This window comes from Hyperoodon ampullatus (genome assembly GCF_949752795.1).
Source record: "Hyperoodon ampullatus genome assembly, chromosome: X".
Lineage (NCBI taxonomy): Eukaryota > Metazoa > Chordata > Mammalia > Artiodactyla > Ziphiidae > Hyperoodon > Hyperoodon ampullatus.
The window spans coordinates 8,426,179-8,453,870 of record NC_136913.1 but is presented as its reverse complement, the minus strand read 5'-3'; the positions used below and the strand labels follow the sequence as shown (position 1 = coordinate 8,453,870).

Below are 27,692 nucleotides of genomic sequence, written 5' to 3'. Positions count from 1 at the left end.
CAAAATGTCAAATTTGAACATCTTTCTTCTCCCTTCTGCCCTTCCTCATCTTGGTGATTTAGTGTACCATCCTCCCAGTTGCTCAAGCCTGAAATGTTTAAGTCATCCTAGATTACTCCTTTCCCTACCCTCCACTACATACAGTTTGTCCCCAAGCATCTCTGTGGTTCTAAGTATCTCCCTATCTGTTCAAATTTGAATCAGCATCATACCTAGCCCAGTGTCTCTTCTGATCTCTGCATCTTTGGCTTGCGCCCTCCCTCAATTCCCTTAGAAATGTGTTTCCAGTCATCTTTCCCATATGCAAATCTGATCATGTTCCTCTCTTACTCAAGGTTCCTTAATGACTAGCCATCACCTGCTGAATAAAATCCAATCTACTTTGCAAAGCCTGCTGAGAAAGCCCTCCAGGATATGGCCCTGATTTCTGCGTGGCTTCGCCTCCTGCTCTTTCCTTCCTTCTAGCCTTGTAATTTCCCCCAAACAAGGCCGTTCTGTCAAATTCATTTGCCTTGGCACCAACTGTTTTTTCCAGTGTTGCATTTCTACAGAGCCAACCCTTACCCCTCTTATTCAACTTACGGGTCTCCTGTGAAACACTGCCTTCTTATAAAGCTTTCCTTGATCCCCAGATAGATGTCAAAGCCTTTTCTCCTAGGCATCCCATTGCATTTGGTACTTACTCCTAGTATCATAATCTCTGTATTTCATGGACCGAGTGTGTTCTTCCTACCAAAATTTAACTCCTTAAGAACAAGGACTGGCTGCAGTGTGGAGACCAGACGCTGACACCGAGACACTTGAATTAGCTTTAGCAGAAGAGAAATGGAGGAACCATAGAACATTAAGGATGAATTCAGGAAGACCCGAGACCATGGAGAACTTGTCTGCTCTCTACACTGTTTTCCAAGGAGAGGTTGCTATGGTGACAGACTACGGAGCCTTTATCAAAATCCCAGGCTGTCGGAAACAAGGTCTGGTCCATCGAACTCACATGTCATCCTGTCGCGTGGATAAGCCCTCTGAGATAGTAGATGTCAGAGACAAAGTGTGGGTGAAGCTTATTGGACAAGAGATGAAAAACGAAAGGATAAAAGTATCCCTCTCCATGAAAGTTGTCAACCAAGGGGCTGGGAAGGACCTTGACCCCAACAACGTTATCACTGAAGAAGAAGAGCGGCAGAGGCGGTCCTTCCAGGATTACACTGGGCAGAAGATCACCCTCGAGGCTGTCCTGACCACTACCTGCAAGAAGTGTGGCTGTAAAGGCCACTTTGCAAAGGATTGTTTCATGCAACCAGGTGGGACCAAGTACTCTCTGATACCTGATGAGGAAGAGGAGTAGGAAGAGGCAAAGTCAGCAGAGTTTGAAAAGCCTGACCCCACGAGAAATTCTTCTAGAAAAAGAAGGAAAAGAAGAAAAAGAAACATAGAGACAGGAAGTCATCTGACTCTGACAGCTCAGACTCTGAGAGTGATACAGGCAAGAGGGCAAGGCACACGTCAAAAGAGAGCAAGGCAGCAAAGAAGAAGAAAAAGAAGAAGAAACACAAGGAGTGAGAGTGGAAAGAGTGGGGGGGGGGCGTGGAGAGAAGGAAACAGGAGCCTTGTGCCTTGAAGCACTGGCTCCTGGAAAGACTCAGTAGTGAGAATATGGCCTTCCACCCCATTGACTTCTCTCCCATGGGAGATGGCTTCCCCTCCTGCCCCAGGCAGGTTTGGGAGATATCAGAAGTATCTGCCTGAATGAGTTGTTTTCTTATCACTCCAGTCCCTCTGCAAGTGACCCCTGCAGCTGACCCATTCATTCACCCAACTTCCTTCATTCAGCAGGAGGTCCTATTACCCTCTTCCAGCTGCCACTGCCAGAGCCAGACTCCTGTACAGGAGTCCAGGCTAGAGCCACAGGTACTGCTGTGGAGGTGAGTCTGGCTGTAGTTGGAGAACAGAGTGATTGGCCCCTCCCTGTTGGCCTGCCTTGGGCTGATTGGTGGGTGATCTCTGCTGTATCCAACACAGGGGCAGAGGGAGACTGGCAGTACTAGGGAGAACATGGTAAGAAGTGGTGCTCACTTTTTCCATTCCCCCTAACATGATTCTACTATGTTAGAAGTGACAGCTGGTGGTCACAGCCAGAAAACCATTGTTTGCAGTGACTGAGCTTGTGTGTGACGTTCCACCCGATCACGGAACTAGACAGCTCAAGCCAAGATCATTGCTTTACTTTGTATTTACTACAATGTGAGTCAGTTGGTTACAAAAAAAAAAAAAAAGAACAAGGACTGTGTTGTCATTTTGATAATCCCAAGCCTAGTACTGTTTTTAGCATGTAATAGGTGCTCATTGAATTTTGCTTGAATTAATTATGCAGGAGGTCATACTAAATAAAAATAAAATGTGTCTTCTAGGGATTGATTTATTTCATTTCAGTCATGAGCTATTGTTCAAAGGTTGGCAAACTACAGCCCACTGTCCAAATCCAGCCTTCCACTTATTTTTGTAAATGAAGTGTGACTGGCACACAGCCACACCCATTCATTCATAAACTGTCTATGGTTGCTCTTATGCCACAAAGGCAGATCTGAGTAGTTTTGACAGAGACCACATGGCCCACGAGTCCTGAAATATTTACTATCTGGCCTTCTACAGAAAAAGATAGCCAACCCCTGCTACAGATACTAGAGCCCATCAGAGGGCATATTTTTAAATGCATTTAAGAATAGATATGTAATTCCATTTTGACACTTCAAGTAGCAGCGGGCTCCCTTAGATACCTAAACTTCATATTTAAAAATCACCAACTCATCTGGAACTTCCCATTTGGGGTGAGGGGAAAGCAATTCACTGATATTGTACCTGTGGTGCCCTAAGCTTAAAGGGTGTGAGTGAGAGGTACACCCAACACTTAAGTCCCCAGTTCCTGTCTAAACTTATGGTTAGTCCAGCTATACCAAAAAAAAAAAAAAAAGAAAAAAATTCCAAAATACACTGGGCCTGGAAGAATGTTCTTCAGTTCACCAAATGTGACTGCAGCCTACCTGCCTTGCCTAGATTTACGCACTCACTCCTCGGCCCTGACCCATTCCCACACCCTGTTCCCTGTGCCCCTCCTGGGTCCCTGGCAGTCCTCCTCACCCACTGGATGCAGATGCACAGGGGTGAAGGCAAACAAACAAAAATTCCTCACCTCCTTTAACCTCTGCTCAATCCTGGACTTCCCTGTGAGGTCTTTCCCAGCACTTCCATCTAATAGTGTAAATCCCTGTCCTCTGCTCACACTGCTGGCCCCTTCCCTGCTTTTTGTTCCCTCCTTAGCAGTTATCATTACTTAACACGCTACATTCTTTACTTACCCTTGTTTATTTTCTGCCCCTACTAGAGTATGATATCTCCATTTGTTAAATGAATGAATAAATAAATCAATGAAATCCCAGATAAAGAGGAAAAAAATAGCAAAGAATTAACATAGTGCCGTTCACTCTTTGGAATGAACCTTCTAGGCAGGAATTTGCTACCAGTAGGGAACACAGGTGTCTTAGCAGTCTCTGGGGCCAGCCTTTCTGTCTCTCTTCTTTAAGGTGAATAATGAGGATGGTGAAGTCTTCTGGGATTCCTTAAATGTTCCCCACATCCACAAGAAATCCCTGGCAGTGTCTATAGGGCCCAGCACTATTCCTTCTCCCAGAATTTTTCTTGATTGTTAAGGAAACAGTAGATACCTCTTCAAAGCTGTTGTGCACTAGTTGATATCTGTGATTCGTAGGAATTCCTCCTCAGTGAGGGGACATTGGGCTTCAGAGGATGGTGAAGTATTGTTTCTTAGGTCATCGCTTTCTCACTGTCTGCATCAAGGGTAGAGATATTCACTCTCATAGGTGTGAAATCAGAGATGTGTATGTGAGCACACAGATAGACTCAGGATTGTGGGAATCTTTGCTTTGATTCTTTGATGTGGAGTATTTTAGCATGAAACGTCTCTATAAATATGTGTAGCTTTTATTGATCATATCTCTATACTTACTGTGATCAAAATAGCTCATTAGACTGCTCTAAATAGAAACTCAGTGGTTACAATTTAGCATAGAATTTAAAAGCCTAAGATGTTTTAGCTCGAGTCCTGGTTCGTTTCAAATCTTGTAAGTTTTACAATTTGGCGAAAATTACTTAACCTTCCTAAGCCTCAATTTCTTCTATATTATATTATATTATATTTATATATACTATACATTGCTATAATATCAACATAATATATCCTAAGTATATATTACAATAATGTATCGTAAGTATGAAGTATATATAATAATAATATATTATGTCATATATAATAAATATACTAGATTGTATTATTATATAAAGGAAGTAACTAAAAAGCCCTTGGCACATTGCTGGTACATGGTAGGCTATCAATATACGTTTACCCTCCTATGTCTAGTGTGCACAATGGCAATTAGCAGTAGTTTTTCCTGGTACTGAGAAATAAAAACCAAAAAGTTCCCATGTGTTCCCGTAAAAGAGAGGAGGCAGGACCCCTGAAGCAGCTTTCCACATAGTTTTCTTTGCATCATTTTATGGGATCAGATGACCTAGCAGATACTCCAGATTTTGATGTTTGCAATGGATGGAGTAAATCCACAGTTAGGTAAGAGTGGATTCGATTTTAGAGATTGAGAGCCAGTTTGGGAACATAAAAATGAAGTTTGCTTGACTTTATGACCGATCGAGAGAGAGGCTGAGGCTTGTGCCAAGATTACTGTGTGACCCTTGATGTTCTTCCCCTTGATCTGCAGGGTGACTTCACGTGGAACAGTATGTCGGGTCGCAGCGTGCGGCTGAGGTCAGTCCCCATCCAGAGCCTCTCAGAGCTGGAGCGAGCCCGGCTGCAGGAAGTGGCTTTTTATCAGCTGCAGCAGGACTGTGACCTGAGCTGTCAGATCACCATTCCCAAAGGTAAGGCCCCATCTGCCATCACATGGGGGATGCTGGAAGTCAAACACCTGCTCTGCCAGGGCCCCAAGCTGCCGAGTCCCCTCAACCCCACTATTAACACAGGAAGGAAGCTATAGCTTCTGGGTCACTGGCTGGCACTGGCAACCATTTTGAAAGATGTGTTCAAGTGGGGCAGTTTACATGTCGACTAATATGTGTATTTAAAGGGAAGATCAACTTGAGGCATTAAAGGGGAAAGCCATGTGTATCTCAGCGGTCTACGTGGCTTCAGCACAACCAATTAAAAAGAAGTTTCAGAAAGGTCAACTTAAAGGGTTAGAAGAAAAACCATGTCTATCTCAACATGATTTCAAAATAAGCAGTTGAAAAGAATGTTTTAACAGTCTGTTAAACTTCTCATTTGACCTTATGCAAACTCAGGATCAGTGATTATACCAATGTTAACTCATTTTTATCCAGTCTTGGCCTGTCTCTGTTGGGGTTCACCACTATGACACTGGAGCCAGGGCAGGCCTGGTTGTCTGATGTTTTTACAAACACAGATCCTGATTCTGGTAAAGATGAGAAGCATGTATTTGAAATCCTTTGATCTGTAAAGCCTGTTTCTGAATGTTGACTATCTCCTATAAAGGTACTTTTTAATGTGTATTAGTGTGTAGCCGAAAGGTAATTTGAGGTGAAGTGAAAAGTTGTGATGTTATACAAATAGAGTAAACCTGCCATAAAAATGCAACATTGGCTGCTGTGCCTAAAACTTAAAGGGAGGCAGGAGAGCGATAGCAAGCATCTGAACGCTAGAAGATTGCCTTGGAAGATTTCAGTATCTGCAGAACTTCTCCTTTGTTTTCTTTTTTTAGGGAGTTGAGGGGATGCTTCATGAATATTCATAAAATCATTCATATCATATATACACACATACACATAGATATGTAGTTCTCAACCAGGGATGGGTTTCCCCCATTCCCTAGGTAAAATTTAGCAATGTCTGGCTCCACTTTCAGTTTTCACAGCTTGGAGGAAGGATGCAGCTGACATCTACTGGATGGAAGCCAGGGATGCTGTTAGACATCCTGCAATACAATGGACAGTCCCCCACAGCAAGCATTGTCAGCGCCCAAGGGCCCAAGTGTAGAGGCTGAGCAACCTTAATATACACATGAACATATGTGCTTGCATTCCGTTAACAGCAGTGTTGGTGCAGTATTTTCTGGGCTCACCTGTGTCTGATGGAAAGGGCACTGGCTTGGGAGTCTGAAGACCAGAATATGAGGACTTGTCCGGTCACCCCCTCCCCCCTCCACATGTGAGCTTGGGCAATTTACCTCTGTAGTAGGAGGCTCAGTTTTGTTGACTAGAAAGAGTAGCACAAAAACAGTGACCACACAGAATTTTGAGTTTATTTTTGTATATGATGTGAGGAAATGTTCTAATCTCATTCATTTATGTGTAGCTGTTAAATTTTCTCAGCACCACTTATTGAAGAGACTGTCTTTTCTCCATTGTATATTCTTGCCTCCTTTGTCAGAGATTAATTGACCAGAGGTGTGTGCGTTTATTTCTTGGCTCTCTCTATGTGTCTGGTTTTGTGTCAGTACCACGCTGTTTTGATTACTGTAGTTTTGTAGTATAGTCTGAAGACTGCGAGAGTGATACCTCCAACTTTGTTCTTTTTTCTCAAGATTGCTTTGGCAACTCCAGGTCTTTTGTGGTTCCATATACATTTTTGGATTATTTGTTCTAGTTCTGTGAAAAATGTCTTGGGTATTTTGATAGGGATTGCATTAAATCTGTAGATTGCTTTGGATTGTATGGCCATTTTAACAATATTAATTCTTCCAATCCAAGAGCACAGGCTATTTTTCCATTTTTTTGTATCATCTTCAATTTTCTTCACCAGTGTTTTACAGTTTTCAGAGTAAAGGTCTTTCATCTCCTTGGTTAAGTTTATTCCTAAGTATTTTATTCTTTTTGATGTGATTTTAAATGGGATTGATTTTCACATTCTCTTTCTGATAGTTTGTTATTACTGTGTAGAAAAGCAACAGATTTCTGTATATTAATACTGTATCTTGCAGCTTTACTGAATTCATTTATTAATTTTAATAGTATGTTGGTGGAGACTTTAGGGGTTTCTTATTTATTTATTTATTTATTTATTTATTTATTTGTGGCTGTATTGGGTCTTCATTGCTGCACACGGGCTTCCTCTAGTTGCAGTGGGCAGGGGCTACTCTTCATTGCGGTGTGCGGGCTTCTCATAGTGGTGGCTTCTCTTGTTGCGGAGCACAGGCTCCAGGCCCACGGGCTCAGTAGTTGTGGCTCGTGGGCTCTAGAGCACCGGCTCAGTAGTTGTGGGGCATGGGCTTTGTTGCTCCGCGGCATGTGGGATCTTCCCGGACCAGGGCCAGAACCCGTGTCCACTGCATTGGCAGGAGGATTCTTAACCACTGTGCCAGCAGGGAAGTCCCTAGGGTTTTCTGTATAAAATATCATGTCCTCTGCAAATAGTGACAGTTTTACTTCTTCCCTTCCAATGTGGATGCCTTTTATTTCTTTTCCTTGTCTGATGGCTGTGTTCAGCACTTCCAATATTGTGTTAAATAGAAGTGGCTAGAGGGGCCACTTTCATTCTTTAAGCTGGAATCTCGGACTCTGCTGGAGGTCATGAAAGAGTTCAGGAGAAGGGAGAGGTAGGTTAGGCCAAGAGGCTGGTGGACAGGCACATTTCACTGACGGATGCCTGGCTCCCTTGGCTTTCTCATCATGTGCTACTTGACACCACAACCACAGCCAGTTCCTTCCAGGAGGAAATTCCTACCCCTGTTATATCTTTTCATACTAATGTAACACAGAGATCCTCAGGTAAAGTGAGAAGAAAATCCCTTTGGCAGTGGGTGAAAAATGAGTGCTAATCACCATCAGGCCAGGTTGCTGCTTCTCCCTAAGACCTTCTCATTCTGCCTCATCTTGTCTTGGTTTGGTTTTAGGGTGGAGATGAGGCCTGCCCTCGCCTCCCCATTAACTCACAAGGTGGCCCAGGTGGGGCCCAATCGTCCTGTATCCCTTTTACAAGAACAGATGTTCTTTCAGTTCCTAAGAAAAATTTTTAATAGAAATGTTTCTGGCAAACCAAATTTATAGTGAAGGGAATGATGACTCTAAAAAGTTATGTGAAAATCAGATTGGATGCACATCAGATGAGATACCAAGGAAAAAATATTCTTTGTAGCTTTGTTTTTAAATCCAGTTAATTTGATGTTTCTCTTTGTTCTTGCTTTTTATAGAGTCCACTAAATAAATAACCTTTACCAAACAGAGAATTTTATAAAACTTATCTGCTAGAAGCTCTGTCTCCATTGCTTATTTATGAGACTATGTTGGTCCTAGTACATTCAGGGAAAGATTTGTTCTATCAAGATATTCAAAGATGTTTGGGTTACAGGAGTTATTTTGATATTTTCCATCAAAGTAGGAGCTAATAGTTTACAAATAATTTCTTACTTACGAAGGAGAGAAGGAACTGTGTGGCTGGGTGGAAAAAAACAGACATCACCAAAGAGTTCTGAAACTATTGTTTTGGGCAGATGATTATAGACATTGAATATTTACCAAGATCTTTCAAATGCATGGCCGGTGCTGAGTGCTATGATGGCAGCTTTGGTCCAAGGGTAGCCACTTGGTTCCATGTAAACCCCTAAGTGGAGGTTCTAAACAGGGTTCATATTCACTGTATGCATAATTTACTCAGGAAAATAAATAGTTGCTGGGGCCTAGAACCTAAAGAAATGATACCAAGCCTAGTGAGATAGTGAGTACAATGAAAATGGAAACATACTCAAGCTCACATTTTTGTTCTTTGACACATTAGGATGACTGTAGGAATTTATTTACGGGTATCTGTTTGGAGGACCCTCTTCCTCTATGAGACTGGTGCTTCCAGGGCTCAGATGAATGATAATATAACATATTCATCAGCTGCTGGTATTCACCATAGAGAGGGAAGAACAGAAGATTGGTGGGTTGGGAAATTACTGGGGTTATTCCCAGTGGTGGGATCCAAGGCACAGGTAGAGAGTTTGACCTCCTCCTGAGCTTTAGTAGTAGGTGGATATTGGTTATATGGGTACAGATGTTGGTAGATTAGAAGATGATGGGAGAGCATGTGGAATTTCACTCCAGATTGCCTCTTCACTCACAGCAAAATAGTAAACAATTTCATCTGCTACGAGTGGGGCTGGGAAGGAGGTCCTGGAGGTTTGAGGAAAGAGGAGAGGAATAGAAAAGAGGGAAGCTGATGGACCAGCAATGTTGCAGGATTGCAGAGCAGCCCTAAAGGTCTATTTGAGGTTAGTAGCTGGGAGTTTAAATTGCAAAATAAACATCTGGGCAGCTAAACACTGCTAAAGCAAACACGCCATTTTGTAGTTTGAGTTTCCCAGCCCTGTTTAATCCAAATTTCCTCTCAGTAGAGTTAGGATTTTCTGGTTGAGTTCAATAATGGTAGAGAGGAACATGGCAGTTGAGAGTATATCTATAGTAGGCAGAATACTGCACCCCTCAAAGATGGCCTGGAACCTTTGAATATTTACCTCACATGCCAAAATGAACTTTGCAGATGTGATCATCTCAGGTCCTTGAGACAGCAAGATTATCCTGGATTATCTGGGAGGGTCCAAACTAATCCCATGGGTACTAAAAAGCAGAGAAACTTTCCGATCTGAGAGAGATATGACTTTGGAGGAATGGTCAGAGAGATGTAGTGTTGCTGGCTTTGATGATGGAGGAAGGGGCCATGAGCCAAGGAATGCAGGAGGCCTGTAGAAGCTAAAAAAGGCAAGGAAACAGATTGTCCCTAGAGTCTCTAGAAAGGAATGCAACCCTGCTGACACCTTGATTTTAGCCCAGTGAGACCCATTTCAGACTTCTTGTCTCCAGAAATGTCAGATAATAAATTTGAGTTGTTTAAGCCACTAAGTTTGTGGTCATTTGTTACAGCAGCCATAAGAAACTAATATAGTATCCAAGGGAATTATTATAATCTCAGACCATGGACTCTAAGTTGAATGAGAAGTTAGAAATAAATATAAAAGACTTATATTTTTCTTGAATAAAAAGAATCAATAATATAAAGATGTCAATTATGTCATAAATTATCTATAAACAGAATGTGATTCCAAAAAACATACCGACAGAATTTGTTTTTGTAATATCACTAAATTGATCTAAACATCATCTTGGCGAATAATTATATGAGAGTAAGTACGCAGGGGAAAATCTGAAAAAGAGGTCAAATGGAAATTATCCTTATCCATTTATTAAAATGTCATAAAACTAAAGCAGTTAAAAGAATATTGTACTGCTTCACAGTAGGTAGATCAATGGGAGACAATAGCGTTCAGAATTGAGCTAAAATAAATGAGAACTTATGACATAAATATTGCATTTCTTGTCGGGGGAAATGATGGCTTAGTATTGTATTTGTGACAGTGAGACAACCACTGAGGAGAAAAATCGGGATTCTGACCTTACTCCTTACATCCAAATAAATTGATGTGGAAGGAAGATTTGAAGATTTAAAAAATGAAACTATAAATGCACCAAAACAAAACATAGCTAGATATTAATATATTTTTACATGGAGGAAGGCACTACCCAGAAATCTTAAAGAGAATGACCTGTTTCACTATGTTAAAAAAAAAATAGAATCATCTGTGTGGCAAATAAATAAGTAAATAAATAAAGTAGAAATTTACAACACATTTCACAAACTAAAGGTTAACTTCTCTACGATACAAAGCTTTATTACAAATTAATATGAGAAAGAAGATTATTAAAATGTGGACAAATTATAGGCAGCTCACAGAAAAAGAAATTCAAATGATTTATAAATATTTGTAAAGATGCTCTCACCCTCATATTCATTCAAGAAATGCAAGCTCAATGACAAGGAGTTTTTTTTTCTCTTAGATAGGAATGGCTCCAAAAGTTGGATGGTATACTTTCTGGGAAAACAGACACTCATGTACTGTTGATAGGAATATAATTGTTGCAGCAACTTAGAAGGCGATTTGGCAACATCTAACTCTTAAATGGCCCAATAATACTACTTCTGGGAATGTATCTCACAGATATATACTTGTATTAGTCGAGATAGGCTAACCGCTTAGTACCTTAATACTATAAAAGTTTCTTTCTTGCTCAGGCACCATCCACTGCAGGTTGGCCATGAGGATTGGGAGGGGAGAGTGTTCCACACAGTTATGCAGGAACCTAGGTTTCTCCAATCTTGTGGCTCCTCCCTCCTCTATATCTATTCAACCAGGAGACAAGCAAAATAAAAGCTAATAAGATTTACATAAACCTTCTAAGATGACTGATGAGCTTAATTTATTACCCCTTCTAAACTTGATATTTCAAAAAGGGAATTTTGAAGATGCTATAGAGAACCTAGTGGTAGAAATCAGGAGGCCTTTCGATGGGAGGGATCAGATCTATCAATAGAGTTTTCCCTGTGACCTTGAGTTTGCCCCATGGAGGCGACCATGGAATGTTTCTACCTGTCAAAGGCTGCTCTTGGCATGAGCTCTTTGCGTTTTTTTTAACATCTTTATTGGAGTATAATTGCTTTACAGTGGTGTGTTAGTGTCTGCTGTGTAACAAAGTGGTCAGCAATACATAAACATATATCCCCATATCCTCTCCCTCTTGCGCCTCCCTCCCACCCTCCCTATCCCACCCCTTAAAAAACTAAAAATAGAACTACCGTATGACCCAGCAATCCCACTACCAGGCGTATACCCTGAGAAAACCATAATTCAAAAAGAGTCATGTACCACAATGTTCATTGCAGTATTATCTACAATAGCCAGGACATGGAAGCAACCTAAGTGTCCACTGACAGATGAATGGATAAAGAAGATGTGGCACATTTATACATTTGCATAAGCTCTTGGATCAGACTTTTAGTCTGTAAATGGCTCATTCGTTAATGGCAGACCCAGGAAACAAACGCGGAGACCATGGTTGAGAAATTAAGGAACGCCTAATGGCCTTCATGAACTTTTCATTTACTCAGAACACATCAACGGAGTATTGTTTATGTATCAGATTCAATTAATATTGTTTTGATAGCATTTTAATACCAATGGTCTAAGGCAGGGGTTAGTGAACTGGCCCACTGGTCAAACCCAGCTCACCATCTGTTTTTGTAAATAAAATCTTATTGGCACACAGCTATGCTTATTCATTTACGTGTCATCTATGGCTGCTTTTGAGCAACGATGGCAGAGTTGAATAGTCGTGACAGTCCATATGCCTCAGGGAGTCTCAAACATTTCCTATCTGGGCCTTTACAGGAAAAAATGGCTCACCTCTGGTCTAAGGTAAAATAAAAGGAAGTGACTGACTTATGCCCAATCTGTAAAGCAGCTTAGTGTAGCCTTTATCTCACTATAATGGAAACTAAGTATTTAAAGTGGAATGGTTTCATAAGAGAGAAATGCATATTCAAGTTTTCTTTAGTGCTCTTTTTTTCTTCACTTAATTTCTGATATCACAATTGAGAAAGGCTTCGTTTATGTATTTTAAAAACCATCTCATGGAATGAGGAATAGCTGATGGTTTAAGCAAATGTGGGCAATAGTCTAATAAAAGAGTACTCTGATGCCTCAAAATTGCTGTTATATGGCTTCCATATAAAGTGGTCCCTCACCATTGTCCCTCAGGCTGTATAAAACCCAAGTAAACAACTCAGTGAAATCAAGAAAATGATATTCTTGGTTGGCTAACACTGCAGCTGTCTTTGGTTTGTGATTCGAATGTTGATTTAAAAAATAAGGGCAACCTGATGGGCAGGGAAATTGAGCTTGGGTGTTCATGCAACAACCCTAGACAGAAACTATAGCTGTCCAATTTCTATGTTATCCCTGCTGGCATTCTCCATTTGAAGAGGTGAAGCGCGAGAACTGTTTATCAAAGCTTTTTGTGTAAGTAAAAATGAAGTTGAAACCTGGGGTAAAATCCACAAACTTCAGTGTAGGTAGAAATGCTGATAGGAAACAAACATCACCAAATAGGGTGATCAAAGAATAATGTTAGACCACTGGGCTCAGAGGCCCTCAACAAATGTCTCTAGTGTGTGAGCTATAGAGCTAGTTGTATCTTTTATTTTACATCTCAGCCCAGCAAACACATGAACCAAATGGTGTTTATTGTTATCTGAGATACACTTTGATATTCTCTATAATGTTCTCTCCTATTGTCTTCTATTTGATTCTATATCATTTTCTAAAATACACTTGTCATGACACGCTAAATTTTCATGATTCATTAATAAGTTATGACCCACAGTTTGAATAAAGCAATCTTGAAAGGCAGATGGAATGGAAAAGAGGCGATCAAGAAGAAAAGAACAAAAATGGCAGCATGGAAACCTTTCACTTGTTCACTGCTGTGGCTCTTAGGGCCTTGGTAAGGTGGATGGGGCATTGTTTCCCTAGGGCCACAGAAAGGAACCTAGGCTAGACCCTTGGCCTAAGCATCTAGTACCTTCTCTATCTAGAGCCCAACATTGGCATGCCATCCAGGGGCTTCCCATGCTGCTTCACTGCTCTCATGTCAAAAGCAGTCCACATCCTCAAGGAGTTCTTAGTCCGTCAATAGAGAATGCACAGAGACACATCAATTGTATTAAAACAGAGCAGTGGATATCATCCTGTCCAAGTTACCTTTGGTGACCCTTACAGACAGAAGCTGCCTCATCTACCTATTCCAATAAAACCCAGGAATGACAGAGAGGTTTCCCTGCAGGTTTTTGTTGAAATTTTCTTCTTGGGTGCTCTCCTCTGTACCCCAGGGCTTTTACCATGTCAAGTTCTCAAGTGTGTGCTGCTGTATGATTCTGTTCTGTGCCAAGCAGGCAAGCCAGTACAATAGTCTGTGGTTATTTAAGCCATATGTTTTGTTCCTTCATATTCACAAATGGTTTCCTTTATGTTCTTAGACAATATAGTTTTCTATCTGAGGTCTTGTCCCTACTGATCACATTTACACATACTGATGTATCTTTGTTGGAGTAGCAGCTATTATTGCACAAGGCTTTGGCATCTTGAACAAAACTTTTGTCATTGCACTTTCTGAAATACTCTGGCACCTTTCAAAGATTTCAAGACTACACTATTCTCTCTGTTGGGATCATGGCCCAAAAGTAAACTTGATAATTACAAAGAATGTCCCATCCTTGAAATGAATAGGAGCTTCCATTTTTGCTTTTTTCTTTGTTTCTCCATGGGCAAAAACAAAGGCAAACAGTAATAATTGAAATTAAATACCAAGTGTTTTTTAAACCAATCAAGCTTTCTAGATAATTTGAAATTGAGCCCTCAAGATGATTTAAAAATTCAATCAGTGGGTGTTTATAAAGTTTTTTATAAGTGGAAAGCTCTGGAAAAGTAGTTTAAGGTGGTCTTCACTTAAGATAGGAGAGGGCAGGGCTTCTCTGGTGGCACAGTGGTTGAGAATCTGCCTGCTAATGCAGGGGACACGGGTTCGAGCCCTGGTCTGGGAAGATCCCACATGCCGCAGAGCAACTAGGCCCGTGAGCCACAACTACTGAGCCTGCGCGTCTGGAGCCTGTGCTTCGTAACAAGAGAGGCCATGACAGTGAGAGGCCCGCGCACCGCGATGAAGAGTGGCCCCCGCTTGCCACAACTAGAGAAAGCCCTCACACAGAAATAAAGACCCAACACAGCCAAAAAAAAAAAAAAAAAAAAAAAAAAAAAAGATAGGAGAGGGCAAACTACAGCCCAAAAGCCAAATCCAGCCCACTGCCTGTTTTTGTAAATAAAGTTTTATTAGAACACAGCCATATGTATTTGTCTCTGTATTGTCTAAGGCTACTTTAGTGCTTCAACAGCAGGGTGGAGTAGTTTTGACAGAGACCATATGGCCCACAAAGCCAAAAATATTTGCTATCTGGACCTTTACAGAAAAAACTTGCTGACCTCTGATTTAAGAGATTAATATTAATTTGATATAGTAATTTACAGTTATTATCCATGTGGTTGATCAACTATACCATCCTATTCATTTCAATTTCTTCACTATCTTAGTTTTACTCTTCCATAATTGAGTGTTTTTTAATTATCACACTTTCATAACTCTCAGATGTTTTAGTGTTTATATTATATGTAATCAAAATTTTTTTCAAAGTGAGCAATAAATTCCCTTGGTGAAGCTAAACAAGAAAGAAATGTCAATATTTTAATGAGTTGCTTAAACAACTGATGCCACCATGCAGGTTATAGGAATGTCAGTTATGCATCAGATGGGTGACTTTAATAATAAGTCAGTCTCCAATATGGGTTGATTATTAGCTTTATTATTACTATCTGCTTTAATAACTGAGAATTTAACTGTCTTTCTCCTTAAGGACTTTACTTATTTACAGATTTACAGTTCTTCGTAATCTGATCTTCCTGCTCTTACCCTCCTTCCTTATCTTAGATGCCACCCAACACACACAAATTCAGATCTTCTAGGGATGTCTTTCTTAGAGCTATCTAGCATTATATGACAAGACTGGTGCAAATATAAGTAGGAAAATCACATCCCGCAACTGGAGTTTTGGCTTGTGCATCGTTAAGATGCTTTGGCTGCAAATGATGGAAACCAAACCAAAAGTGACTTATATAACAAAGAAATTGATTATATTACTTTACTAGGAGCCCACAGATAGGCTAGTTCCAGGACTCATAAATTCAGTGGCCTTCCACCTTTTTTCTCTGCCATAATCATGGGTCACTTTGTTCTTTGGCTGGCTTCCCTCATTGTCACAAAATGACTGCAGCAGCCACCGGCATCACTGCTTCTATGGCAGCATGAAGAGGCAGAGAAGAGCAGTGACTCTTCAGCAAGTATCTTTTTAATAGTAGAGAAGGATTTTCACTGCTGCCTCCTGGCAGACTTCCCTCCCTTCTCCATCCCTAGAATCGCAACACTCGCCAGTGCCCAAATCAATACAGCAAGCAGAAAGAGATCACAAGAACTAGCTTGACTTAAGTTTCCTTTCCTGAGCCTGGGGTAAGGACTCATCCCAGGGTGCATGACCACATGGAGGGTGAGCACCTAACAAAATAGGGAAAGAAAAAATTGGCTGGTGGGGGGTGTAGTAGAATAAAGATGGATTTAGATTAGTAATCATTGGTGTACATAATAGCAGTGTCCTTTTCTGCCATTGCAAACAAGCAACAGGGAGGAAACTGTTTGTATATTGATTTGCATTAATGTCTGACAGAGTGCTTTGCTTTTGTTGCTCAGGAAATTGTTAAGAAATTGAATGGAAAGGATTAAAAATCCAATCATAGCACATTTATTTCTATGGTATTTCTATATCATAAAGAATTGTTTCAAATGGCTCAAAGAATAACCAAACACAAGAATGGGAAAGGATGGGGAGCCTAACAGTTTTCATCCAATTGCACCATCTGTCCAGTTACTGAATCTATGAGAGCTGTTTTCATGGCAGCAACCAGCAGAAATTTTGAGGAGTTTCCAAGGCTTAAAGTCTATTTCTTAAAGATAATTGATTCCCTTCTTACTTATTCATTATAAAACGATATCTGTCAAAAAGAAGGTAGGTAGCATTAGCCCCTTAGGCAGGTCAAAAATCACACCATGTGTCAATACCCTTGTCTGACTCTACCTTTTCAACTAGACCTGCAGGCTTTGGCTTTAAAATGAGTAATGATGAAACTCCTCTAAATTGCAATTAATTTCCCTGAGTTAACAATCCAGGGCATTTCTTTGGGATGAGTGCTTTCTGTCTTTTTGTTCTCCCACCTGCTTTCTTTCCTTCACGCTCCAGGAAATAAATATAACTTAAGGAAGTGGTTTGCCAAAAGCCATTTTTCTTGCTCTGATATTTGGAAACTTCTGTCTCTGCAAATACAAGACCTCCATAGACTAAGTTAAAAATACTGTTTTCAACTTAGGGTATGTACGATAAGAGATGCTTTTTTTTTAACTCCTAACACTTGAAAGTGGCAAAAACAACAGAAAGGAAAAGATCCTTCTAGGGCATAATTTCTTCACGACCAGTTATTACAGTAAGCAGTGATTACAAAGAATGCCTGGCTAAGGAAAAACCATAGTTGAGCTTTTAAGCCCATGGCATCCAAGCCATGCAAACAACTTCCCTACCTCACGTTTTGATAGAATAAGGAAACATGCTCAACAAATCAAATATCTCAATGATTTTCTGTAATAGAAACACACTTGTTTAGAGGTTCAAGAATCTACAAGGTCTTTTTTTTTCCTCTGGAGAAAAAGTTGCAGAACTAATTACCTTGCCAAATAATTTACAGAAAACGGGAAAGGTTTCTTAGTGTTTAATTTAGCTGGAAGCATGGTGACCTCCAAGAGCTGACTTTCTTACAACAGTGAGAGACTCACAGAATGTTCTTATTTTCTGACCACAGCTTTGATAATTTCACCACCACTTCAACATGTAAACTGTGGGGATTACTACATTTCTCAAGTAGTTAGGGGAGCCTCGGCTCTAAGGAGAGGCATCTGCATTGCTTAAGAATACCATAAATATTTCTTTCCCCAAGAAACATAGACACTTTGGAAACAGATTTTGAAAAATCTAATCCACAAGGTGCTAGCAGGATGAAGAAACAGTGTTTGATTCATTGGGATTTAAACCAAGAAGAATGACTCAATCACCCTGTTTCTACCTGCTTTCTATTTCAATCAAGGTTAATGGAAAAACTGCTAAGGATGAGGTGATATATAAATGGAAATTTTGACCTATAGATTTGATTAAATAACCAACAGTCTAGAGCATGGAAGATACATAGTGAGATTCAAAGTTGGCTGAGAGGCAGGACCACTTTGGGCTTGAGTACATTGTTTTCCACTTTTTCCATGTAGATTGTGTTCTTCCAGGATTCTTATTTTTCACTCTCTTAAGCCCTAGTTCCCACTAAAGAAACTATCAATCCACTCCTGAATTTGTGATGTTCTCATCTTTTTTCACCAGTAGAATGCTTGCTTGATAAAAGTTTGGATTGCTAGGAATAAAACATTAAGAGCTTAGGATAGGAAAGGATTTCCTAGACTAAGCAGTCACCATGTCACTTATTGAGAGAAATCCCCAGCAAAATTCAAAGGCCCCTGAGAAGGGTAACTTCATCCTTTAAGAGACTGAACTTGAACATTAGCCTTCTCAAGCAGAGTCAAGGACAGCCTTCTCGCTTCTGATCTACCACCTGGTAACCGTCTCCACTGAAGCATTTCTTCATGTTGTGTTAATGAGGTTTCCATGTATCTGTCTTTAGGGCTAAACTCTGAGTTTCTCAAAAGCAGAGACAATGCTTGTTCATCTGGGTTCATAACTAACACCTAGCTCTGTCTCATCCTTAATGTTGGATGGAGGGATAGATGGAGCCATGGATGGATCGATCTATGGAGGATGAGCCCGCTTTCTAGGGGGAAGATGCACTTTAAATGGATAACTATTGTAGTATACATAATATTCCTAAGCCAAGGAATTCATTATGTGCTGTGGCACATCATCCCTTAATAGAGATTACTTGTTTTAGAGTAGAGGAGAGAGCCCTGCTTTGGCTCGTGTCCTAAATCTCTGGGGTTAATCCCAGTTTAACTCGTAGGCCAGAGTAATGCACTGGTCCTATTGGTTCCCCTATCCTGGGATTGTTGCCACATTTCCTGCCAAGAAGCAAATGTAGCCACTTTCCTGGCAACTACTACTCCTTCCTGTCAGGGCTGCTCTGCTTTCCTGTTCTTGGGATGCACTTTGAATAGGGAGCAGGCATCTCAGAGTAGCAGAGGTAATTTTGAATTCATTCCACTGAGCATGGGTATGGCATTAACTGGCTCCAATGTCCAGCCCGACTTTTCCTGGGATATGATTTTTTTTTTTTTTTTTTTTTTTTTTTTTTTTTTTTTTTTTTTTTTTTTTTGCGGTACGCGGGCCTCTCACTGTTGTGGCCTCTCCCGCTGCGGAGCACAGGCTCCGAACGCGCAGGCTCAGCGGCCATGGCTCACGGGCCCAGCCGCTCCGCGGCATGTGGGAGCCTCCCAGACCGGGGCACGAATCCGTGTTCGCTGCATCGGCAGGCGCACTCTCAACCACTGCGACACCAGGGAAGCCCTAGGATATGATTTTGACTGGGGTTTTGGTTGCCCAGCTCTCATCAGTCCCTATGTGTTTTCCAATGTTGATTTATTTGGCCAAGTTAACTTACATTGATGAGATTAATTATTAGAAAGCACTAGACTTGGAGTGTGGGCCCAGTGAATGGCCCTCAAGTGCCAGGAGCCATAAATAATATTATTATTTCTTTGACAAATCTGCTCCAAACTAGAAATAAAATATCTGGTTTAGTCTTCTGCTTGCTTTATTTTGGGGAGGTCTCTGGCTTGAGAGCCATCAAAAGGGGAATATAGATGAGACTAAAGAATGAATTTTAGTCTTGGTAAACAATTAAATAGTTTTAGTAAACACTTTTATAAGACATCCACAGATTGTGTGACTCACCTAATGTACTTTCATATATATAATTTAAAAACTATATTTCGGTTTATTAGGATAGGCGTCAGAACATGAAAAATAAACAGATTTCTGTGCTAAGCAGTGTTCTTGGATGCCAGTGATGGGTACAAAGTCTGGATAACTTAAGCAGAAAAGGGATTTAGAGAACCCAAGAAATAGGAGGTATCTGAAGATAATCTAATCAGCCACATACGAAAACATCACCAGAGCCACAAAAACAAATCTGGTCAAGCCTCTCAACTGTCCACTCCCTTTCCAGAAAACATGCTACACAGAATGGCAGATATAATGGATGCTTTATATTGGCCTAGACACATGTTTTCTTTCAGATCTGGGAGATGTGAATAGGAAGATTATTCCAATAGTTTCAGCCAGGTCAGAAACTCTGGCATGTGAGTCACCTTCTTACCGTAAATTTCAGCTCCCAAATCCGTGTTTCAGAAGTTCTTCAGTGAGCATTGCAAGCCTCCACTTTCTCACATGCTTGACAAATGAGTCTTCAACCTTTGTTTGAATACATTCAGTGCCTGGGACAAAGGGCTTTTTAAAAAATAAATTTTGTATTTTGGAATCATTTTAGATTTACAGAAAAGTTATCAAGATAATACAGAGTTCCCATACGCCCCTCACCCAGTTTCCCCTAATGATAATATCTTTTATAACCTTGGTACACTTATCACACCTAAGAAACCAACATTGGTATGTTACTCTCAACCAAACTACAGCCTTTGTTTAGATTTCACCAGTTTCCCCACTAACATCCTTTTTCTGTTTCAGGGTCCCATCCAGGATACTACATGCATTTAGCTGAGCATCTTTTTTTAAAAAAATAACAAACATTTCTTATCTCACACAGTTTCTGGGACTATCTTATCCTGGTTGTTCTGGTTCAGGTTCTGGTTCATGAGGTTGCCGTCAACCTGAGCCCGGGCTGCAATCATCTGAAAACATGACTGGGCCAGAGGATCAGTGTCCAATCTCACTCACGTGACTGCTGGCTGGAGACTCCAGTTCCTCACCACATAGCCCTTTGCAAAGGGCTTCTCATGCCATGGCTTCCACCAGAGTGAGGGATGCAAGACAGAGAGCATCCAAGATAGAGGCCACAGTGAACAGTGCTTTTTTTGTGAGGCAGCTCATTCCATTGCTGAAGAGTTCCATTTGTTGACAAAACTGTCTTTCTGCAAATTCCTCCTGAATCCTTTTTCTGGCCAATGGAGGGCTGGCCAGTAGGTCTCTTCATTCACCATGTTTAGTCCTCTGTAAAAAAACAGAAAGAAGAAGAAGAAATGGTGTCCACTGAGTCTTCCCTGAATGCTAAAGACACTCCACTCACACAACTGTTCACCATCAGGTGCCAGACGACTCGATCTGGTGTTGCCCCCCATCATCACCATCATCAAAGTAGAAAAAGAACTCATGTAAAGAAATAGAAGGCTGTTTACTCAAGGAACTTGCTATATTCCCCTCCCTGTAGTTAGGAATTTGGTATAAAGATAGCTATAGGCAGACTCACATTTCTTTATAAATTGAAGGGAATTGTTACTGTGTCCAAAATTCAACATTATATATAAAGGCTCAACAATTCATAAACATTTTTTATATTGTTCTCTTTAAAACAAACACTGAGATGGGGTATAAATTGAGTATTGTGACAAGTGGGAAAATGTGAATGTTTTATAGTTCAGATGTCACATGGTTTGAGCCCAGAGCTGTTCTCTAGGTAGAGTTATGCACAGACCAGTGGTTCCCAACCAGAGTGATTTTGTCCCTGCAGGACATTTGGCAGTGTCCAGAGGCATTATCGGTCGTCACAACAGGGAAGGGTGCTCTGGCATCTATTCAGTTCAAGGCAGGGATGCTGCTAAATACCCCACCATGCACAGGACAGCCCTTCACAAAGAAGAGTCACTCGTGCCAAGGCTGAGAAACTGTGGCATAAGTTATATGCAGTTTCTAAAGGGCCACTTCCCATTCTGCCACCAAGTGTTTCTTTTATATCTTTTTTTCCTCACTTTGTTACTGAGCTCCCCTCACCGCCTATGAATTCCTTTGGTTTGCATTCTCTGAGTCTGTTTTTCTGGTCCAAGTAAATAGCAAGGCAGCTGTGGTTGGGAAAAGCAGGACAGGTGGTGCCAAAAAGCATTCCTTCAAACTTTTCTCAGCAGGAATTTTTTTGAAGATTGGAAACAAGCTAGAACCTTCCTTTTAGGCTAGGATGGAGTTGCAGACTCGAAGGCTTGCCAGGTGTGCAAGTGGCCCAGGGTTAGGTGTCTGTGCTGGCCTGGGATGAGTGTGAGGAATGTGGGAGCCAGTGCTATCAGGTCTCCCACCTTTCTCAAGAGGTTAGAAATCCAGATATGTATGTGAACTTACCAAGATTTCACATTAGAGCTCAAGTTTTTATAAATCACTGTGTGGCTTAGAGACGATCATACTAAGTGAAATAAGCCAGACAGGAAAAGACAAATATCATATGACATCACTTCTATGTGGAATCTAAAAGTTGATACAAATGAACTTATTTACAAAACAGAAATAGATCCACAAACATAGAAAACAAACTTATGGTTACCAAAGGGGAAATGGGGGTGGGGGGAGAGGTAAATTAGGAGTTTGGGATTAACATACACACACTACTGTATATAAAATAATCAACAAGGTCCTACTGAATAGCACAAGGAACTATACTCAATATTTTGTAGTAGCCTATAAGAGAAAAGAATCTGAAAAAGAATATATTTATACATATACACACACACACACACACATATATACGTATAACTGAATGACTTTGCTGTACACTTGAAACTAACACAACATTGTAAATCAACTATACTTCAGTTAAATCAATCAATCAGTCAATCACTGTGTGGGCTAAACACCACCTGAACAGTGGGGGGCTGGATGTGGTCATGTCGTACCCACTGGACTAGCTCTATGGCGGCATCAGAAGAGGGTTTTGTCCCCAGAGTTGCACTTAGTAAGTTCTGTTTGACTTCATTTCGTGTCTCAGCACAGGCAATTTCTTCTTCTTTCCAGTAATGTGATCTTTGCAGAACTCTGCAACTGAAGGGATTTAAAGGGGCTTAAATGTTGATGCCCTGTCCCATATCCAAGTGCACCTGTGAATTTCAGCTGTCTACACCCATTCTCTGTGACTGCTTCACTAAGGAACCAGGCTTAGCGTATTCTTGTCCATCGCCCAGGCTTCTGGGAGGGAGGAGTCTAAATGACCCTTACGAATGAACATGCACTGTTTTACAAACACCTCCAGAACCATCTCTCGTGATGCAGAGGCAAAGTGACCTTAAACAAAGGATTTTCAGCTCCTCGTCACAGGTATCTGGGTTCTCCTCCTAGCTACCCCTCTCAAGACAGAGCCAAGCTTTTTGGAAAGAGCCACAATTTGGGTTTGAATTCCAGCTCTACCACCTACCAGTCCTGTGATTTGGGGACAATTTGCTTTAGTTCTCTGATTTTATTTTTCTCAACTGTAAAATGAATAAATCAAAAGGCTACCTCAGTGGATTGTATGTTGATGTGTATTAGATAATATCATATATGCAAAAATGAGTCATGCGAATCCTGGTGAAAATTTAGAGCTCAGTATTGTTCGTTTCTCTTTCCTCTCTAACTCTGTATTACCTTGGGCATGTTGGTCCCTATATCTGGTCTTTAACGTCACTTCCCTCAAGTAGACACCACATGTTCTTCCCTACAGCACAGGTAGAGGTTAAGAGCACCAGTTGGATGTTGGCTAGTCCTGGGTGCAAGTTCTAAACTTACCACTTACCAACTTCTGCACTTGGACAAGTTACTTAACCTCTCCTAACCTCATCTATAAAATAGCAAAATACAATAGTGTGGGCTTTGTAGAGCTGCTGTGAGGATGTAATAAGGTCGTAGATACTAAGCTTCTAGTATTGATACATACTCAAAAACCACTAGTGCTTCATTGTTCCTGTATACCTGTGTCACAGGGAAGTTGTGGTAGCTGGATGAGATCATGGGCGTTCAGATATTTAGAAAAGTTAGAGACGGGAGAACTTTCTTTTGCAGGACTTTCTTGCTGAGTTTTCAGCCCCATTCAGTTAATGCAATTTTTATGTTGGTGCCATTCTGTAAAAATGACAAAGTCTTTTGTTATTTTTACTGAGGAATAACATATATATAGTAATGTACATAAATATGAATGTCCAGACGTACGACTCAATGGGTTTTTTGTTTGTTTGTTTGTTTGTTTTGCGGTATGCAGGCCTCTCACTGCTGTGGCCTCTCCCGTTGCGGAGCACAGGCTCCGGACACGCAGGCTCAGCGGCCATGGCTCACGGGCCCAGCCGCTCCGCGGCATGTCGGATCTTCCCGGACTAAGGCACGAACTCGCGTCCCCTGCATCGGCAGGTGGACTCTCAACCGCTGCGCCACCAGGGAAGCCCCAACTCAATGGGTTTTTAATATGCATGGACCATGTACCCGACAACCAGATCAAGGAAGGGAGCATTCCCAGTATTCCAGGAGGCTTCTTCTTGCCCCCTTGCAGGCAAGAGCCATGCCCCCAAAGTAACCCTTACTCTTCCAACTATCACCAAAAATAAGTCTTTCTTTGGACAATATTTTTTATCATTATTATCTCTAGAATCAACTTAATATGGAACATACTTTTTAATAACCTGTATTCTCTGAATCTGATCTGATCTGATTAAAATTAGGAGTTGTGTACTTCAGTGGTCCTGGGTTCTCTTTGGAACCAGCCCCAAACTTCCATTTGACTTCTGGCCATGGACAGTGCTGACAATTCCTCATGGCGTGCCTTGCCCCGTGCTCTTTACTTGGAGGGAGACAAAAGCCTCGGAGACATGGTGCTACCCTCAGAGAGCTTCTCGTCTAGGTAGAGAAACCAACAAGCCTTAAACTGGAACACTAGCTGACAGCGAGTGAGGCCGTGAAAAGACTTGTCCTAGGGCAGCAAGCTCGTGTTTTCTTGTTGTCAGCCCTCCTGGAGACCCTGTTTGGTACTGGCCTCCCCCAAGACGGCTAGATTAACCACACTCCATAACGATGATTCCTTTGCTTTGTGGTCACTCGGATGTGGAAGGCTTCCTGTCTTGCCGTCTGCTATTGTGTCGTGTCTGTCTGTGGGCTTGCCCATCTAGGATGTGGTCTCCCACAGGCACGTGGAGGGCAATCCTCAAGGGCTTGTTCCAAGATGCCTTTGATCAGGACGTGCGACCCCAGCTTTCTCTCCAGGTCTCTGTAGTCCATAAGACAGTGGCCACTCTGAGAGCAGTTAGTAAGTACACTCATCACTGTTTGCATTATAAAAACATTGCTGTGCAGTGTGGATAGTTAGGAAGCTTGAATTTCTTTAAAAGATGGAATGGCCCTTAACCCACTTACTGGCATCCGAGGAACTGGCTGAACATAAACTGTTCTGTATGGTTGCAAGCACATAATACGGCAGTCTCTTGAGCAGGTTGTCTACGCTCTATGGAAACAAAAGACATTCTTCAAAAACTGGAGACTCAATCAACAAACCACTGGTCGATCACAGGGGAGAAGGGGAGTGACCAGTTTTATGGCACAGCTCTGGTCAGTTTTCCTGAGGATTTTATTTTATTTATTTTCTTTTTCTTTTCCTGAGGATTTCAAATGAGAAAATGGCTAAAGCAATGCCTCCTTACACATTATTGCACATCATCCATCATTTTGTCTAGTTGCCTATTAATAACTTTCACCTCTATCTAATTAAGTGAAAGGTATAATATTTGTTGTAAATAGCTAAGCATTTTTTTATGATAGACCAATATTCACAAAGATCGTATTTTTCCTATAAGGAAGCTTCAAGATATTGTTTAGAGTTCTGGAGTTTGAAATACATAGTATCCTTGTGGAACTATGGAAACTCTCATACTGGTGGGAATATAAATTAGGAAAACTACTTGGAAAACAGTTCATTGTTACCTCCTAAAAGCCTAGGATTACATACACACTGACCTGGATGTGCAGCTTCTACATATATATCCAAGAACAGTGGTTCTCAGACTTTAGTGTGAACCAGAATCCCCTGGAGGGCTCAATGGGCCCCAACCCCAGAGTTCCTGATTCAGTAGGTCTGGGGTGGGACCATAGAATCCCCATCTCTAACGAGTTCCCAAGTAACACTGATGCTACTAGTGCTAGAACCACACTTTAAGAACTGCTGTCTCAGAGAGATTTTTGTACATAAGAAGACATGAACAAAAACATTGTTCCTAATAGTCCCAAGCTAGAAACAACTCAAATTTCCATCAACAGTTCAGTGGGAAAACTAAATGTGGTATATTCATTCAAGAAAAAACTGAATAGCAATCACCTACAGCTACCTGCCTCAACAAGGTGTATTTTAGGAAGTGTTAATGAATGAAATAAATGAGGCAAGAAAGAATACCTACAGTATGATTCCATCTCTATGAATTTGAAAGTGATAAAAACAGAATTATATTCTTTATAAATGCATATATAGATGGTAAAACTATAAAGGAAAGCAGATAATTGATACTGCAAAAGTCAGTCCAGAGATTACCAGGGGTGACAGGAAGGGAGGCATACAGAGGGCTCCTCGGGTACTAGCTGTAGTCTACATCTGAACTTGGCTGTTGGTTATGTGAGAGTTGACTTCCTCATTAATACTTACACTGTACATTTATATTTATACACATCTACATATATCATACATCCTCTAGTTAAAAAAAAAAATTGTTCTACTGTATCTTAAAAGAAAATGTCTCCTGGCTTCCCTGGTGGCGCAGTGGTTGAGAGTCCACCTGCCGATGCATCCCAGTCCGGGAAGATCCCACATGCCGCGGAGCGGCTAGGCCCGTGAGCCATGGCCACTGAGCCTGCGCGTCCGGAGCCTGTGCTCCACAACGGGAGAGGCCACAGCAGTGAGAGGCCCGCGTACTGCAAAAAAAAAGAAAAGAAAAGAAAATGTCTCCTATCCTACATGTATTCTGGTTCTTTGACAACTTGTTTGAAATTTAGGATCTGTCCACTGGTTATGAAAAATAAATCCCTTAAGCTTTTTTTTTCTTTCCAGTTTTTATTTTTTAATTAAAAAAATTTTTAACATCTTTATTGGAATATAAGTGCTTTACAATGGTGCATTGGTTTCTGCTGTATAACAAAGTGAATCAGCTCTACATATACATATATCACCATATCTCCTCCCTCTTGTGTCTCCCTCCCACCCTCCCTATCCCACCATTCTAGGTGGTCACGAAGCACCAAGCTGATCTCCCTGTGCTATGCGGCTGCTTCCCACTAGCTATCTATTTTACGTTTGGTAGTGTATATATGTCCATGCCACTCTCTCACTTTGTCCCAGCTTACCCTTCCCCCTCCCCGTGTCCTCAAGTACATTATCTACATCTGCATCTTTATTCCTGTCCTGCCCCTGGGTTCTTCAGTACCTTTTTTTTTTTCTTTTTAGATTCCATATATATGTGTTAGCATACGGTATTTGTTTTTCTCTTTCTGACTTACTTCACTCTGTGTGACAGACTCTAGGTCCATCCACCTCACTACAAATAACTCAGTTTCATTTCTTTTTATGGCTGAGAAATATTCCATTGTATATATGTGCCACATCTTCTTTATCCCTTCATCTGTCGATGGACACTTAGGTTGCTTCCATGTCCTGGCTATTGTAAATAGTGCTGCAATGAACACTGGGGTTCATGTGTCTTTTTGAATTATGGTTTTCTCAGGGTATATGCCCAGTAGTGGGAATGCTGAGTCATATGGTAATTCTATTTTTAGTTTTCTAAGGAACCTCCATAGTGGCTGTATCAATTTACATTCCCACCAACAGTACAAGAGGGTTCCGTTTTCTCCACACCCTCTCCAGCATTTATTGTTTGTAGATTTTTTGATGGTGGCCATTCTGACTGGTGTGAAGTGATGCCTCATTGTAGTTTTGATTTGCATTTCTCTAATGATTAGTGATGTTGAGCATCCTTTCATGTGTTTGTGGGCAATCTGTATATCTTCTTTGGAGAAATGTCTATTTAGGTCGTCTGCCCATTTTGGGATTGGGTTGTTTGTTTTTTTGGTATTGAGCTGCATGAGCTGCTTATAAATTTTGGAGATTAATCCTTTGTCAGTTGCTTCATTTGCAAATATTTTC

General features: G+C 41.0%; 2 protein-coding genes across 3 annotated transcripts in view; both read left to right on the top strand.

Moving 5' to 3' along the window:
- Window positions 1-27,692, top strand: part of ARHGAP6 (Rho GTPase activating protein 6) — a gene marked incomplete at both ends in the record, with an annotated part of 490,865 nt that overhangs the window by 399,464 nt on the left and 63,709 nt on the right. For both annotated transcript variants that reach the window (XM_079727900.1, XM_079727901.1), the window contains one exon: window positions 4,788-4,947. In XM_079727900.1, the coding sequence (XP_079584026.1) occupies window positions 4,788-4,947 (160 nt within the window). The remainder of the gene's footprint in view (window positions 1-4,787; window positions 4,948-27,692) is intronic.
- Window positions 851-1,548, top strand: LOC307069881 (zinc finger CCHC domain-containing protein 17-like; the record flags this gene model as incomplete). Its single annotated transcript, XM_079728194.1, has 1 exon — window positions 851-1,548. One exon carries the CDS (start codon window positions 851-853, stop codon window positions 1,343-1,345), a length of 495 nt encoding a protein of 164 aa, XP_079584320.1. The 3' UTR covers window positions 1,346-1,548.